An 18680-nucleotide genomic window follows, 5' to 3' on the forward strand; every position below is an offset into this window, starting at 1 on the left:
AGAGCTGGTGACTGCAGGAGCAAACACACACCATTAGCTTTTTTAAGCTAGACGGAAAGTATTTCAGGCTCTGAGGAAGAAAACGTGTTTAGGGAAGGGAGGGAGGCGGGTAAGACACAAGGAGGTATGTGGGAAAACAAAGAAGAGGAAGCTATGATTTGATAAGATTGATGCAGTTACATTTTGCTGGGAATTGCAGTTTAACCACCTGTTCTGTCCTGCCTGGCTTCTAACCAATGAGCTAACCTGACCATGAGATATTACACAGACATGTTTCATCGATGCTATGCATCATTACACAATAAAGACCACAGCTTATACCTCTCCCCTTACAACTACAATAATGCTTAAAGAATTTGTTTTTAAAACCCTAATGCAAGAGAACAGCAGTTTCAATAAAATCAGCAATGTCCCCAGTTGTCTATGAGTCAAAACACCTTTCTCATGTTCTGCAGTATATGCTAAAATTCGCTTTACCCAATGGGTTCAGTTTGTTGCTTTTCCTGAAAGTGAAATGATAGCTACACTAATGTGCTCTGTATATCTCTAAAACCTATTGGAAATGTGCTTCTTGGTCTGATTTTCAGGGCAGTGCATATCCTATGATGGACGAGTTTCACTTCACCCAAATCACATAACCCTACCCCAACTAGCAGGAAGGATGCTGGAATCTCAGCTTCTATTGGACGCAATGCTTTGAGAAATCGATATCGAACAATTATTGCATAATCTCAGGATGTAATAAAACTCTTCTGCACTAAACTGAGTTCCTGTTGCATGTTTACATCAGAGAAAAAATCATCATCATCATCAACAGCAGCTGCAAGTCCCAGTATGAACCCGCAGGATCCCCTTGCTGTGCATGTGGAGGAAGTTGAAGATTTCTGAGGGCATTGCGTGGAAGCCAGGGCGAGGTTTGACATTGTCGTAGTAATGGTGAGTTATAAAAATCCCTGAGGGGTTCATGGGGAAAGCCCAAAAGCCATAAAGGTGGACCTCTTCACAGAGCTCCAGGGCAGCAGTCACCAGAATCAATCCCGTGCTAATCCGCTTGGCACGCACCCCTTGAGCAAGCCAGTAGCGCGAGACATTGATGAGATACTGAGGGTGGAAATAGTAGACAGCTTGCTGAGATTGAAAATCATCCAGGACATATTTGACCCGGATAGAGACATCTGTGTTGCGGGTGTTGTAGAAAGCAGGCAGCAGCACTGAGGCATTTTCATAAACCTGTAGCACATCATAGAAAGGTTTCCTCCATTTCTGCAGCTTATGGAATCTAAAGATCAACGGGTACAAGCGATGATCAGTCTGTGAAGTTCCAATATGACTTAAACTAACCAACAAGAAGCTTTCAATAAAGATTCCCTGGCACAATGAAACCCCCCTGATCTTAATAAATAGTGCTGCTTGCAAAATTTCTTCTGAAATGATGTTTCAGTAACAAACAAAAATGTACTTAGCTCTGTAGATGGCAGGAAATATGTCATTAAAAAGTTTTGGTAACAAAAAGGGGAGGGGGGAGAGAGAAAATCATGGATATATTTTTCCTTTCCCAGCCAATAAATTCTTTGACTAGTGGTCAAAAAATGAGAAAAAATGTCCACAAAAATTTCATCACTTATATTTTCCATCAAAATTTAGGTAGAAAACTTTAAATTTTGAAATGTTTTTACCAATGGTATTCGATACGTATTAACACATATCAGTGTCAGTGATTATACAAGAATTAATATCACCTCAGAGCAGAAATTTTAGAGAAACATCTAAAATGTAATGTTTGAAAGCAGCTTGTATTTGTTGGGGCCAAATCCCAGTCACATTACTCATGCAAGGAGACACATTGAATGGACTTCTTGAGTGAGGCAAGCAGGATGTAGACCTAAGGCCCCAGTCCTGCAAGCACGTAAGCATGCAATTAACATTATGCGTGTGAGTGGTGCCATTGACTCACTGGGAACACATAAGGTCCTGCTTAACTTTAAGCACATGCTGCTGATTTCAGTGGGACTTAAGCATGTGCTTATGTGCTTCGGTGGATTGGGGCCAGAATGCTCAGCATATTACACGATCGATCCTTTAAGTCTTGTCTGCAGCCAGATTTTCTGTGACACTTTTGCTTGTCTGTTTTGCGAAGACAGGAGAAAAGTCTAAAGGGGTTAAAAAAAATAAAAGAATTGACCTTTCAGTAATAATGCTGGGATTGACTGTCACGACGTCTGTCTTTACTCCAACGTCCAATATATATTTCTCAGATACAGGAGGTAAATTGCATCTAAAGGAAAGAAGTAAAAAGCAAGTTCAAGAATGCCTTGCAGCTGTTCAGGATGAGAATATGGAACTGTGTTTAAACATTTGTTATAAACAGCAAAATTAGAAATAGCCTGTGAATTAAAAATCTGATCATGGTATACATAATCTGATGGACCGTGGTATATTTGCTCCTGCCTCAGCATGGGGGCATGGACTAAATGACTTCTTGAGGTCCCTCCCAGCCCTACAATTCTCTGATTCTAAAATGAGTTGATGCTTAAACTGCACACTACAGGTCACAAATTATTAATGTCAGTGGCTGTAAGAAGAAAAATATTTACTCCTCCCTGCTCATGCGAGTGTTAACACACACATGCACCCTGTAGAAATGTCCATTGCTTGTTAGTAACGTTTCCCTCTTATCAGTTCATTGGCTTTGATTCTCATTATATTTATGGCCAGAAATATCTGGATGAGACTCCAAGAAAAACTCATCTCTAAACCCCAAGGATTCCTCAAATATCCCCCTCTATATTGTAGATACTTAAAACGCTTTACCAAAAAGCTAAAACATAAATTAGGTAACACTGGCATTTACACACTTATTTGCCTTCTGTTACCGTACTATTGGAGTAACTCAAAATCTTATTTGTATTTATGCTCACTGCCCCCCCCCCCCCGGGGTAGGCCAGTGCTGTTCTCCCTATTGTACAGATGGGAAACTGAGGCACTACCACTGGAATGTGAGCCCAGGCTCAGACTCAGGCTCAAGCCTAACCCCGCATCCGTCCACACACAAATCATGCTAACCCAGGGCTCAGACACAGGGTACCAGGACCTTGACCCAGGGTTCAAGCCCTATTGCTTTGCAGAGTATATGCTGCCCCGCTTGACTCAGGTCCTGGGAGTCCTCCAAAAATTATCCCACAATCCCATAGACCAATTTCCTTTGTCCTTGCTATCTTCCTTTGTCTTCTCTATCTAGAATCTTCAATCTACTCTATAGAAAACAGCAGTAACCACCCTCGGTGTACGTCAGCAGCTTAGTAAGTCAGCGTTAACCCATCCATTGTCTTCTGATCATTGAGCTGCCTACACACCATCAGAGAGCCTTCCGTGTTTGCAATGGAGATAGAACAGAACAAGCCTTTTTGCAAAGCTCGCTGCTTCATGGTCACAGGAGCACAGCCTGGTTTTGGATACTCTCTGGTGCAAGGCCAGCAGAACTGTGGACTTCAGTAAGAGGACCAGGAATGACCACACACAGTAGCAAATAGTGAAGAAGCTAGCAGCTTTGCAAATATATCAAACCAGTGACTAGTGCAGGGAGTGGGTTAAGTGGCTCAAGAGTGAGTACCGGAAAACCAGGTACCAGAACTGCACCTTGGGGAACTTGTCAAAATCATGCCTGTTTTATGAGGAGTTTGGCCAGGTGCTGGGTGCTGCACCCAGAATGGAGCCAACCGTTGTGCATGATGACCTGGTCAGCTGGAATGGCACCCTAGTGGCCCCAGAATTATGGGTGGTGGATATCAAAGACAAGGGCAGGCTAAGCCTCCCCTAACCCAGACCATGGCCCCGCACATGTTCTGCTCTGAGGCCCTGCCCGCCCTCCCACCACCCCTGAAGCTGGCAGGGGCTCAGCTCCAGCTGGTGGCTTGGAGCTTAGTGGACCCAGGGGGACGGGATGGGCCAAGGGCAGCACTGAGGCAGGTGGACCAGAGCTCCTCCGGCAGTGCGGGCGGGAGTGAGGCACCTTGGGGCTCCTCTGGTAGGGTTGCCAACTTTGGAGATTTCATCACATGACAGAATATTTAATTAAAGATTACTTGATGCTTGTGGGAGGTATTCTGGAGTATGATGCTTGTTGGGGGTATGTAGGGAGTCTGGGATTTGGTTGGTTTAACTAAGGTCTGGTTGCTGCAGCGTGGATGCCAGAGCCCCAGGTTCAAGCCTGTGTTAGAAAATTGTTAACGTACCGGTAACCATCAGTGTAGATGCTCAAGCCCTGGGTTCTCTAACCCAGAGTCAGCTGACTTAAGGCCCACTAACCCTGGGCTTACATTGTAGTGCAGACATACCCTAAGAGGTAGATTTTTTTTTTACAGTATTAAGGCATGTAAAAAGAAAAAGAGTACTTGTGGCACCCTAGAGACTAACCAATTTATTTGAGCATGAGCTTTCGTGAGCTACAGTTCACTTCATCGGATGCATACCGTGGAAACTGCAGCAGACTTTATATACACACAGAGAACATGAAACAATACCTCCTCCCACCCCACTGTCCTGCTGGTAATAGCTTATCTAAAGTGATCATCAAGTTGGGCCATTTCCAGCACAAATCCAGGTTCTCATCCTCCACCCCCCCCACACACAAACTCACTCTTCTGCTGGTAATAGCCCATCCAAAGTGACAACTCTCTACACAATGTGCATGATAATCAAGTTGGGCCATTTCCTGCACAAATCCAGGTTCTCTCACCCCCTCACCCCCCTCCAAAAAACACACACACAAACTCACTATCCTGTTGGTAATAGCTCATCCAAAGTGACCACTCTCCCTACAATGTGCATGATAATCAAGGTGGGCCATTTCCAGCACAAATCCAGGCTTTCTCACCACCACCCCTTTTTCCCCGGGGACACACAGTTTGTGTGTGTGTGTGTGTCCCCGGGGAAAAAAAAAAAGGGGGGGGGGTGAGAAAGCCTGGATTTGTGCTGGAAATGGCCCACCTTGATTATCATGCACATTGTAGGGAGAGTGGTCACTTTGGATGAGCTATTACCAACAGGATAGTGAGTTTGTGTGTGTGTTTTTTGGAGGGGGGTGAGGGGGTGAGAGAACCTGGATTTGTGCAGGAAATGGCCCAACTTGATTATCATGCACATTGTGTAGAGAGTTGTCACTTTGGATGGGCTATTACCAGCAGGAGAGTGAGTTTGTGGGGGGGGGGGGGAGGGTGAGAAAACCTGGATTTGTGCTGGAAATGGCCCAACTTGATCACTTTAGATAAGCTATTACCAGCAGGACAGTGGGGTGGGAGGAGGTATTGTTTCATGTTCTCTGTGTGTATATAAAGTCTGCTGCAGTTTCCACGGTATGCATCCGATGAAGTGAACTGTAGCTCACGAAAGCTCATGCTCAAATAAATTGGTTAGTCTCTAAGGTGCCACAAGTACTCCTTTTCTTTTTGCGAATACAGACTAACACGGCTGTTACTCTGAAAGGCATGTAAAGAGGCAGCTAGGTGCTTTTGAAAACCTCACCAGGGCTCTATCTACCTCATTAGGCACCTAAGTACCTTTACAAATCTGGCCCTAAGAGCCTTGCTCAAGAACACACAGGAAGACTGGGAGGAGCAGGGAACTGAGCTCAGCTCTTCCAAGTCCTCCCTATCAGGGCACAATCTTCTAATATTGAGGATTCTGCAATTAGAAGTTTTATGTCGTTTCAATAAGATCTGAAGTTGTTTAACAAGATGACAGTGATGACCCTTTGGAGGGAATGTATTTGAAGATAATCGTTCATACATTTGTACTAGTGTCCATATCATTTCGGAGACTGAAATCATTGTCTATCCTTCAGCCATGGTAGGATTGTTCCCTACGATATTTCTTCTGCTAGTTTGTCCAGTCTAGTTTAAAATTTCTCTAGTAAGTTGGGTTCTACTAATTCCCTTGGCAGCTTATTCCATAGCCTATTAGAACTCACTTTTTGGAAGATTCCCCAAATATTCAGCCTTAATTTTTAATTTTCTTAATTACCCAACTAGTAGCAAGTATCAGTGCAATACAGAAATACATTAGGGCAAATTCTATTTGTTGAATTAGAAAACATCTTATACAAATAATGAAATCAGCTTAAACGAACCATATTTTTTGTGCAAGAATCATAAAATCATAACATTTTGTGCAAGAACCTGCCAGGGATCTACTCCAAATGTGTTTGATGTGTTTCCATGTAGTTTTCCTATTTGGTCAGTAGGTGGAGTTAGGCAACAGCAACTGGTGATAAATGCAAAAAGAAAAGGAGTACTTGTGGCACCTTAGAGACTAACCAATTTATTTGAGCATAAGCTTTCGTGAGCTACAGCTCACTTCATCGGATGCATTCCATATATAATCTAAAATAAAACCCACTGTGGTCTATATTTGTTTTCTAGAGGGGAAAAAAAGTTTCAAAATCCTTCTAAACATAAACTTCCCTGTCACTGTTAAAATGGGCATCAACATCATTACCACTGACTGCAGCAGAGTTCTTTGGATGTCCTGCAATGTATTTTTGAGCAGTTTTTATGGCAAAATGAGATGATTATCATCCCACAGTGAAGCAATATGGCATCAGTTCAGGAAAACCTGCCTCTTCGGGCTGCACTTAAGCACATGCTTTACTTCAAAGTTGACATCAACAGAACTTAAATATGTGCTTAAAGTTAAGCACATGTGAAATTCTGTTCTGAACAGACTTCTGGATTTGAGCATGTGCAGTTCTTAATCACAGCCTATCTTCCTTCTAGACATCACACCACTTTCTTTGCATAAGAATCCTTAATATTACAATTGTTTCCACTGAAATTCAGTCATTTTTTGACGTGCTCTTTTTTTTTATTTGATCAAACTCTCAGGAACCTAATCATTAGTATCAATATAAACACAACTTCCACTTTTTATCTTGATCCACTTCCATCTCTCTGGGCAGGTACAGGTCAATTACAGGCTATGGAAAGTCACGGTGTAACAGAAATGTCAACATTCTGAATGAGATCACAGAAAAAAAAAGAATCCAAAAAAGATTATTACAACTAAAAGTTGTATTATGCAGACACTAATGTTATGACTTCTGCTGTACATGCTGCCATTCACCTACTCATGGTTAGCAATCTAAATTCATAACAAGATCAGCTGCTTATTTCAATCAAAGTGACAGGAACAGCGTTGATCAATACAAATAGGTGGGACTCTATATAAATTCAGTTTTGGTTACCCTGTCTCCAGAAGGATATAGCAAAAATAGAAACTAGCCTGAAAAGCCAAACAAAATTACTAGAGGCACAGAGGAATGGATTAAAAAGACCACAACTGTTTAGTTTAGTGAGGATACAAAAGATGACATGACAGAGGTGTATACAGTAATGAAAAGTGAAAAGAAGACTCATAAGGTTTTCCTAATTATCCCTTGACACCCAATGAAATTAAAAGTTATCAGCCAGAATCTGATCTCATTTTCACCAGTGTAAATCAGGGTAATTCACTGACTTTAATGTAACTAAGATCAGAATCTGGTCCAATAAAGGCAAAAATGTAAAAAGAAATATTTTTATGCAACACAATAAATAATCTGTGGAAATCACTGACTCAAAATGTAACACAGACAAAGAGTTTAATAGGATTCCAAGACATTGATCGGTGAGAGACAAGGTGGGTGAGATAAAATCTTCTACTGGACTAACCTCTGCTGGGGGAAGAGACAGAGACAGCTCTCAAAAGAGCTCCGTGTAGCTCAGAAGCCTGTCTCTGGCTCTTCCCACAGCAGAAGCTGGTCCAATAAAACACATCAGCTCACCCACTTTGTCATCCTGAGACCAACACAGGTACAATACTAAAGACATTGATATGAATAATAAAAATAACCTCCTGAGTTACAATAAGGAGGATGAAAATGTATAGGGATATCCGCCTTCAGGACATAAACCAGCAACTAACTGCATGGAGTTAGGAAGAAATTACCCCCACAGACATGTAACTTCATAATTGTCTATTCGGTGGGTTTTTCTTCTAAACCATTGCCAGAAACAGGATAATTCATTAGCTGGATCATTTGTTCCATTTTCGCAATTCCTATATTCCAGCGTAAGAAAGAATAGATGTGTGATCTTTTATTTAATACTATACAATGCTAAAATAATTGTACTATAGGATGATTACCGAAATACGAAATCTGCACTGTCAATCTCCTGTCCACATCTGCTGTTCTTGAGAATCCCTCCATTCCCAACCACAGCACATTTCTTAAATTGGGAGCGATAGTACGGCATATCCTACAGCAAAACGAGAATAAACCAGTTACTTTCCTGAGACATGCATGTGGCAGCAGTTCCCTTTTCTTCAGCTGTATCTTGAATGAAAATCAGATGGATGGAATAATAATAGGCAATGACCACTGGTCCCTCCCTGGGGTCCAATAATCCCAGGATACATGTTTATATGAACTGACATGACCACTCTCATTGTAGTTAGAGATGCTGTGGGAAACTGGTTCAGAGAAAGAAAAAAAAAATGTAAGAACACCTGAACCTTTAGGCAATATCTAGAACTGAATGTGTAAGTTTCCATAATGTTAGAGATGTTCTTTCACTTCTAGTTTCCAGATGGGGACCAAAACCATAGATTCAATCTATCACAGGCATTATATTATAAATTGCCTAAAAAACACTGCTCTTATGATATTTCTGTCCTGATTTTAAATGCCAGAAAATCTGATCCCAGGAAACACCTGGTATAGTTTAGAAGATTCAAGAGGTCTGCATAGTTCAGAGAAAGGGAGAATGTTTGGGATGCTAATCAGAACCGAACCTGGATTCTGGATATCTCTTGCTGTAATAACAGCATTGTAATTATTATTTACTACAGAAGAACCTCAGGGTTACAAACACCAGAGTAACAAACTGACCAGTCAACTGCATACCTCATTTGGAACTGGAAGTGCACAATCAGGCAGCAGCAGGGACCCAACAAAAAAAAAAAAAAAAAAAAAAAAGCAAATACAGTACAATACTGTGTTAAACATCTAAAACTTCTGAAAAAGAAGGGAAAGTTTAAAAAAAAGATTTGGGGAAGGAAACTGTTTCTGTGCTTGTGTCATATAAATTAAGATGGTTAAAAGCAGCATTTTTCTTCTGCATAGTAAAGATTCAAAGCTGTATTAAGTTAATGTTCAGCTGTAAACTTTTGAAAGAACAATGATAATGTTTTGTTCAGAGTTACGACCAGTTCAGAGTGACAAACAACCTCCATTGCCGAGGTTCTACCGTACTTGTACTGAGGCAGTGCCCAGAAGCCCTAATCAGGGATTGGGCTCCATTGTGCTAAGACCTCTACTGTCATAACACAAAGATGGCTTACAATTTAAGGCCCCGATCCTCCAAAGACTTATGCATCTGCTTCAGCTTAAACACCACGGCCCATTGAAATCAATGGAAGCAAGGAGCCTAAGTACCTTTGAGAATATGGGCCTATGAGTCATCCCACTAGAGTCAACACAACTACTCACAATGCATAAAGATATGCACATGCATAAGCCTTTGCAGGGCTAGTGTCTAAGCATCAAGCATCTCTTCTATATCCTAAAGGACAAAATTCTGCTCTCAGATGAATGTATGGAGCAGCCACTGAAGTTAATGAGAGTTATAATCACATATCCAAGGAAAGAATTAGGCCCTTAGGGTCTGAGAAGTGTGAGACAAAGCTCAGGAGAACTGACACCTTATGAATATGGTAGAGACGTGCTTATATAAGCATGCGAATGCTCCTATTGGCACATACATATTTTCTAAAAAAAAAGGAGTACTTGTGGCACCTTAGAGACTAACCAATTTATTTGAGCATGAGCTTTCGTGATGAAGTGAGCTGTAGCTCACGAAAGCTCATGCTCAAATAAATTGGTTAGTCTCTAAGGTGCCACAAGTACTCCTTTTCTTTTTGCGAATACAGACTAACACGGCTGTTCCTCTGAAACCTGACATATTTTCTAAGTAATTTCATGATGAAATACACATCCAGATAGAGTAGTGATGTGAAATGAATTTCTAGGTGATTATTTATAGTGCACTTCACATGTTGCTCATGAGGCATGAGATTGAAGGACATACAATACAACTGTCCATCTCAGAAAAGCAATAACAACCCCATTGACATGTGCTGCTGGGCTATCTTGTTACTCTTATACAATGGAATGTCCTAGAAATGAGTAAATAGTGGGAAAGAGTTTTGGCTAACATTTATCCAATTCAAAAGTAAATTTGATTTGACTGTTTTCACTTTCCGCACACCTACAAGCCCCACTAATTACTCTTAAAATAAATAGAAATTTTTCAGCTCAGTATTCACTGAAAGCTGACCACAAATTGTCCCTAAGATTGTAAAATGTGCAATTCACAATTTGTACTGTGCTGGTTAGTAACATAAATCATGTGGTATTATTGCTGGTCCCTGATTGGATTACTAATGCAACAAACCAACATAGGCCCTGATTCAGCAGAGCACTTAAACACATGCTTAAATTTAAGCATATGCCTTCATCCTCTTGATTTTAATGGATTTAAGCATGTGTTTAGAATTAAGCATGTTCTTACATGCTCGGAGCAACAGGGATTGAATTACTCATGTGCCTAACTTTAAGCATGTGTTTAAGTGCTTTGCTAAAATGGAGGCATACTGGGTAAAAGTCAATCCTTCCTTATGCGGAGGGCCCGCACCACACTTACGCATGACATAAGTCTCATGTAAACAGTGTTCTGAGGGCATACCTGGAACTTAAACAGCGTTTAAACAGAACCAGATTTCAAGCATGTAAAATAAAAAGGTCATAGAAGACTTTTTAACTAAGGTTCTCGGAAAAGCCAACTGGAGCAGAGGAACACATGGTTTCGACAGAGACATCTCTTGGGAAGGATTTACTGAAGGGGATACTCAACATCCCATCAAAGAAGAGAGAATAGAAGTTGATAAAGAAACACCAGGAACTGAAGAGAAACAGTCAAACAAAGAGGAATCCCGTTCAATTACATCACATGAAGGCAGACAACTAAATACTGACAAATTTTATAAATGCTTGTATACAAATGCAAGAAGTCTAAATACTAAGATGGGTAAACTTGAGTATCTGGTATTAAATGAGGATATTGATATAATGGGCATAATAGATACTTGGTGGAACGATGATAACCAATGGGACATGAGGAAAAGGAGTACTTGTGGCACCTTAGAGACTAACCAATTTATTTGAGCATAAGCTTTCGTGAGCTACAGCTCACTTCATCGGATGCATTCAGTGGAAAATACAGTGAGGACATGGTAATACAGGGTACAAAATACATAGGAATGAGAGTAGGTCGTGCTGATGGGGGAGGGGCACTATATGTGAAAGAAAGCATAGAGTCAAATATAGTAAAAATCTTAAATGAATCAAACTGTACCATAGAATTTCTATGGATAGAAATTCCATGCTTGAATAATAAGAGTATAGCAACAGGAATATACTACTGACCACCTGTCCAGAATGGTGACACTGATTGTGAAATGCTCAGGGAGATTAGAGATGCTATAAAAACACAAAACCCAATAATAATGGGGGATTTCAACTATCCCCATACTGACTGGGTACATGTCACCTCAGGACAAGATGCAGAGATAAAATTTCTAGACACCATTAATGACTGATTCAATGGAGCTGCTAGTCCTGAAATCCACACAGGGGGAGGGAATTTTTTATTTAGTTTTAAGTGGTGCACAGGATCTGGTACAAGAGGAGAATATAGCTGAAATGCTCAAGAAAAGTGACCATAATGCAATTAAATTTAACATCCTTATGAGGGGAAGATATCAAAGAAACCCACGAGAGTAGCATTTAACTGCAAAAAGTGGAACTACACAGAAATGAGGAAGATAGTTAAAAGGAAATTAAAAGGAATAGTCACACAAATGAAATCATAGAATCATAGAATCATAGAATATCAGGGTTGGAAGGGACCCCTGAAGGTCATCTAGTCCAACCCCCTGCTCGAAGCAGGACCAATTCCCAGTTAAATCATCCCAGCCAGGGCTTTGTCAAGCCTGACCTTAAAAACCTCTAAGGAAGGAGATTCTACCACCTCCCTAGGTAACGCATTCCAGTGTTTCACCACCCTCTTAGTGAAAAAGTTTTTCCTAATATCCAATCTAAACCTCCCCCACTGCAACTTGAGACCATTACTCCTCGTTCTGTCATCTGCTACCACTGAGAACAGTCTAGAGCCATCCTCTTTGGAACCCCCTTTCAGGTAGTTGAAAGCAGCTATCAAATCCCCCCTCATTCTTCTCTTCTGCCGGCTAAACAATCCCAGCTCCCTCAGCCTCTCCTCATAACTCATGTGTTCTAGACCCCTAATCATTTTTGTTGCCCTTCGCTGGACTCTCTCCAATTTATCCACATCCTTCTTGTAGTGTGGGGCCCAAAACTGGACACAGTACTCCAGATGAGGCCTCACCAATGTCGAATAGAGGGGAACGATCACGTCCCTCAATCTGCTTGCTATGCCCCTACTTATACATCCCAAAATGCCATTGGCCTTCTTGGCAACAAGGGCACACTGCTGACTCATATCCAGCTTCTCGTCCACTGTCACCCCTAGGTCCTTTTCTGCAGAACTGCTGCCTAGCCATTCGGTCCCTAGTCTGTAGCGGTGCATTGGATTCTTCCATCCTAAGTGCAGGACCCTGCACTTATCCTTATTGAACCTCATCAGATTTCTTTTGGCCCAATCCTCCAATTTGTCTAGGTCCTTCTGTATCCTATCCCTCCCCTCCAGCGTATCTACCACTCCTCCCAGTTTAGTATCATCCGCAAATTTGCTGAGAGTGCAATCCACACCATCCTCCAGATCATTTATGAAGATATTGAACAAAACCGGGCCCCAGGACCGACCCTTGGGGTACTCCACTTGATACCGGCTGCCAACTAGACATGGAGCCATTGATCACTACCCGTTGAGCCCGACAATCTAGCCAGCTTTCTACCCACCTTATAGTGCATTCATCCAGCCCATACTTCCTTAACTTCCTGACAAGAATACTGTGGGAGACCGTGTCAAAAGCTTTGCTAAAGTCAAGATACAATACATCCACTGCTTTCCCTTCATCCACAGAACCAGTAATCTCATCATAAAAGGCAATTAGATTAGTCAGGCATGACCTTCCCTTGGTGAATCCATGCTGGCTGTTCCTGATCACTTTCCTCTCATGCAAGTGCTTCAAGATTGATTCTTTGAGGACCTGCTCCATGATTTTTCCAGGGACTTAGGTGAGGCTGACTGGCCTGTAGTTCCCTGGATCCTCCTTCTTCCCTTTTTTAAAGATTGGCACTACATTAGCCTTTTTCCAGTCATCCGGGACTTCCCCCGTTCGCCACGAGTTTTCAAAGATAATGCCTATAAGCTGCATGGAAACTATTTAAAAACACCATAATAGAGGCTCAAACTAAATATATACCCCAAATAACAAAAAAACTGTAAGAAGACCAAAAAAAATACCACCGTGGCTAAACAATGGAGTAAAAGAGGCAGTGAGAGAATCATGAACTCTGGCAAGTCAAAAAAGTATAATTAGGCAGGCCAAAAATAAAGTTTGAAGAGCAAGTAGCCAAGGACACAAACACAAATAGCAATGTTTTTTAAAAATATATCAGAAGCAGGAATCCTGCCAAACAACCAGCAGGGCCACTGGACAATCAAAGTGCTAAAAGGAGCACTCAAGAAAGACAGGGTCGTTGCAGAGAAGCTAAAGGAATTCTTTGCATCGGTCTTCACTGCAGAGGATGTGAGGGAGAGCCCAACACCTGAGCCATGTTTTTTAGGTGACAAATCTGAGGAACTGTCCAAGATTGAGGTGTCAATAGAAGAAGTTTTGAAACAAACCTGGTGACAAGTAAGTCACCAGGACGAGATGATATTCACCCAAGAGTTCTGAAGGAACTCAAATATGAAATTGCAGAACTACTAACTGTGGTATGTAACCTACTGCTTAAGCCTCTGTATCAGATGACTGGAGGATAGCTGATGTAACATCAATTTTTAAAAAAGGCTCCAGAGGCAATCATAAGCCAATAAGCCTAACTTCAGTACCAGGCAAATTGGTTGAAACTATTGTAAAGAATAGAACTATTAGACACAAAGATGAACACAATATGTTGGAGAAGAGTCAACATGGCTTTTGTAAACTCCTCACCAATCCATTAGAATTCTCTGAGGGAGTCAACAAGTACATGGACAAGGGTGGTTCAGTTGGTACTTGGACTTTCAGAAAGCCTTTGACGAGGTCCCACGCCAAAGACTCTTAAGCAAAGTAAGCAGTCATGGGATAAGAGGGAAGGTCCTCTCATGAATCAGTAACTGGTTAAAAGATAGGAAACACAGGGTAGGAATAAATGGTGAGTTTTCACAGTGGAGAAAGGTAAATAGCAGGGTCCCCCAAAAATCTGTACTGGGACCTGTTGTGCCGTTCAACATATTCATAAATGATCTGGAAAAGGGAATAAACAGTGAGGTGGCAAAGCATGCAGACAATACAAAATGACTCAAGATAGTTGACTAGACAGGATACTGCACTAGATGGGCTGCTGCTCTGACCCAGTGTGGCTATTCTTATGTTCTTATAACCTGGGGAGGGAATGAGCATTGGAGAGTAAAAGTGTTCTGGTGGCTGTGGGGGAGTAGCCTGGATCTGGGACTTGGGAGACCTGGATTAAATTCTTTACTCCACCCACCACAGACTTCCTATAAGATCTCAGGCAGTCACTTAAGCCCAGATCCTCAAAGATATTTACATACCTAACACCCATCAAAATTATTGATTTCAATTGAAGTTACGCATCCAAATATTTTGAGGAATTGGGCCTTAGGGCCGGCTCTCTGAGCCTCAGATCCCATCTGTAAAATTGGGATAATGGCACTGCTTTACTTCACAGAGGTGTCGTGAAGATAAATGTGTTAAAGATAGTGTGGTGCTTGGATACTATGATAATGGCAGCCATATAAGTTCTTTAAATCAATATTGTGCTGGTCCTCTGCAAAGAGATGAGTTTCAGATATTTCCACAAACATACATGTGTGGGTTTGTTACAAAATTCATAGTCACATAAATTAGTTTCTGCTCTTAAATTTCAGTGTGCACTGAGAATTGTACATTGGGTTGTAATGTTCGTCAGGTCAAGGATTATTTGTTGAAGAAATTTGTGTATAAATTCTAATAAATACATTTGAGAATTCTGCAATATGTTCACAATCTGCAAACGGAAAAAAAGGTAAAAATCACTGAGTTCTCAGATTTTCAAAGAAGAATAAGAATCAGACCCAGATAAATAGTGTTTTTAAAATATGCAGACATGTCCTTGTTGAGTTCTGGTCACTGAGTTTCATTATATGCTGATTTCTAAAGCCATTTCACTCGCCAGTCAACATGTGGTCAGTAAATTCTGCAGTCAAAAGTATACACATTGCATGCCAGCTGGAGCAGATGGCACCTAGATAGAGGAAAAAACAAATGGAATATCATATGAAAAATGAAGATGCTGGTAACATGAGCAAGGATGTTTGCAAAAATTTCAAAATGTTGGTTAAAGCTTGATTACTATGTAAGACTTTGTCTAATGCAGCAGCTACAGTGTGAGGTTTTAGCAAATGGATGCAGACATGTAACAGACCTTTGGAAACATTCTGAAGATTTCTTGATTGATATGGAAGATTCCACTTGTATCCACTTCATATTTCAATTTAGTTCCCAGGGGAGTATTTTTCTGTGTGGTGAACAGAAAGGCAGGGGCATTGCAACATCTTGACAACGTTGACCTGTCAAATGAACTATAGGTGAAGAAGTTTACATGAACCAATAGCTTAAATCAATGGATTAAAGCTAAGAGTTACAATGAGTATTGATATAGATAGAAATTGCTGTCCCAATGATGTTATGGTTAATGTGCTACTCTCACCATAGATTTCATATTAAACTTAAATATACAGAGGCGTGAGTGCTGTGTGTGCCAAAATGGAGACAATGCCTTTTCTACTTTTGTCTTTGCAACAGAAATCCTTGAATTACTCCCACTCTTATTCCAGAGCACGTTTGTTTCTGAGCCAATGCCCATGTCTCTGATGCCTGTGCATCCACAGTGATAAATATATGTGCACAAAGCTAAAACAATGCTGTGGCTTCATTCAGATATTGGCCCTACAGGACAGCATTCCAAAGCTGGGTTCTGAAATCATTGTAGATGAACTTCAGCAAGGATATAAGATAAGATAGAGTGTTCTAGGGACAAATGGCAGCGGTCTCTGGATACTAGAACAGCAGCTGAGGAGGCCAGAGAATGGCAATTGAGAAGGCTAATAAGGAAAGATAATCAGTAGAGTACAGAACAAGCTATCAAGATTTTCATTCTGATGATTCTGAAGATTCATGGCTGGTGTAAAGCAGTGTTACTGCTGAAGACAGTGTAGCTGAAATCATTTACACCAGCTGAGAATCTGGTCAGCACACTGGACGCAAGGAGCATCACGATGCACTCTTGGTTTAGGACTGGAGCACAGGACTCCAGTGTTCTGATCTATGGTTGGTCATTGACTCCCTGTGATCTTCCATAATCTCTCCCGGGCCCAGATTGTGCCCCCATCTCTCCTCTCCCTGAACATGCTGGGGGGATCCTCAGCACAGATTCCCCCTCCTCCACAGGTAGGGTGGCCAGGTAGCAAGTGTGAAAAATCAGCATGGGGTTGGGGGGGTAATAGGCACCTATATAAGAAAAAGCCCCAAATATCAGGACTGTCCCTATAAAATCAGGACATCTGGTCACCCTGGCGGGGGGTGGGGGTGGGGGTGAGTCTTAGGTGCATCTATAGCATTCTTCTGCCCTCAGCCCTTCCTGCTACCTGACTTTTTTAAAATTAACAATAACCAAAACCTATTTAAATGCATTGGTCTCCCCGATCACAATGAATGGTAAAAAGTAACAGCCTCTTGGTGTTTTACTTGCTCTTTAACAACCATTGATACGTGATGACATCACTCCTTTATAATCGATTACCTTGAAACTCACCCCCGTTAGTTACTGGTAGCTATAGTCTCATTAACAGAAACCCTTCTTACTTGAATAGGTTGGCTTCTGTCACATTCATCTCCCATTTGCACATCTGTAGGCTCTTCCACCTGTCAAACAATTCAGTTTGCTTCACCCTAAAGATAAAACCAAAGACTTTTGAGTGCACTTTTATGAAATGCACTTTTCTCCATTCAGACCACTGCATTGATGTGGGCATGTAATGGTTATTTGATAGGAAGAGATAGTTGGGCCATGTGAATGCTCTCTGTCTAAAATCTAATCCCTATGTATGACGAAAGCACCCCTGTATTCACACCATAAACATTGTTGCAATAACCTTTGTGCAAAATATACCCTCTGTGAGGTATCATTTAAAAGCTAACGGATCATCAGTATTCTTTTGTAATGTATGTACAAAATGCGTAGTAAGAGTTCTGAACATAAACTGAAATTATGACTACAACATGTTTATCAGGCAAGTCTGGGGAGTCGGTAAACCGGTTTCTCAAAGACAAAAGACAAGCTGACGATACTAGCCAAGTGTCAAAGTTGACTGGCAATTATGTGTCAAGTGCCCATTTTTTGCCAACAGAGTGGGGCAGGAACAGAGCAATCTGCATTTTAGCAAAAAACAGCAGGGAACCTCCTTCACCACGAGACTCCATGTCTCCTTCCTTTCAGCTGGAATGAACTTTATCTAGGGGTAACCCTCAGGAAAACACATTGCAAAATGTGACTGGACTATGAGGGGCAAAAACAACCCAGGTTATTACTCTTTCACTTAAGAAGACAAAGGAATCACCTCTTTGACTTTGAGGGGAGGCCCCGACCTGAGAATTTGGTCAGCCATATTGCTGGGATCATGTGGTAAGGATTTTACCTTGAACCAAGTCTAATTTGTTAAGTTTTAGCTAGTAGGAAGCACTTTATCTTTATTTCTCTTGTAATCATTTCTGCATTAATGGCTTATACTTGGACTCACTTAAAAACTCTCTCTTTAAATGAACTTGTTTTATTTTTAATCTAAAAAAATCCAGTGTTGTATGTAAACCGAACTATTTGGTAACTCCAGTTAAAAGTAGCAAACTGTTGACTATTGACCCTTTACAGGGGCAACGGACCTTTAATATCTGAACTGCCCAGGAGAGGGCTGGACAGTGCAGAACACACGTTTTGGGGGAAATTAGGGACTGGGAGTATGTTGGGGTCACCCTGCAAGCAGTAACCAAGGTTGCTGGAAGCCAGAGTGCAATTGGTGTGTTGCTGACAGGCTGATGGGATCAGAGGTGCTAGACCAGGGCTACTGTTATACACAGACACTCAGGGTGTGACCTGCATGCTGGCAGGCTGCTTGTGAGTGGCCCAAGTTGGGAGCTACAGCAGCAAAGCATGGTGAGGCACAACCCCTCGCTGGTCTGGGCTGCACCCCGGAATGTGACACTATGATTCCTCTTACTGTTATTATTTCTACTACAGTAGCGGCTACTGGGCCCCAGACAGGATTGGGACTCCATTATGCTAGGTGCTGTACAAACACATTCCCTGCCCCAAAGAGTTTACAATCTAAACAGACAAGGCAGGC

General features: G+C 41.5%; 1 protein-coding gene across 5 annotated transcripts in view; it reads right to left on the reverse strand.

Annotated features, from left to right (window-relative positions):
- Positions 1-718: 718 nt before the first annotated feature.
- Positions 719-18680, reverse strand: part of ST8SIA5 (ST8 alpha-N-acetyl-neuraminide alpha-2,8-sialyltransferase 5) — a 67989-nt gene continuing 50027 nt past the window's right edge. For 3 of the 5 annotated variants that reach the window (XM_048850496.2, XM_048850494.2, XM_075128351.1), the window contains 5 exons: positions 17146-17232; positions 15707-15863; positions 8179-8291; positions 2183-2275; positions 719-1279 (listed from right to left, as the gene is read on the reverse strand). In XM_048850496.2, the coding sequence (XP_048706453.2) occupies positions 811-1279; positions 2183-2275; positions 8179-8291; positions 15707-15863; positions 17146-17232 (919 nt within the window). In that variant the 3' untranslated portion in view covers positions 719-810. The remainder of the gene's footprint in view (positions 1280-2182; positions 2276-8178; positions 8292-15706; positions 15864-17145; positions 17233-18680) is intronic. The other 2 variants (XM_048850497.2, XM_048850495.2) reach the window with 1 other exon arrangement.

Source organism: Caretta caretta, chromosome 5, assembly GCF_965140235.1.
Source record: "Caretta caretta isolate rCarCar2 chromosome 5, rCarCar1.hap1, whole genome shotgun sequence".
Taxonomy (NCBI): domain Eukaryota; kingdom Metazoa; phylum Chordata; order Testudines; family Cheloniidae; genus Caretta; species Caretta caretta.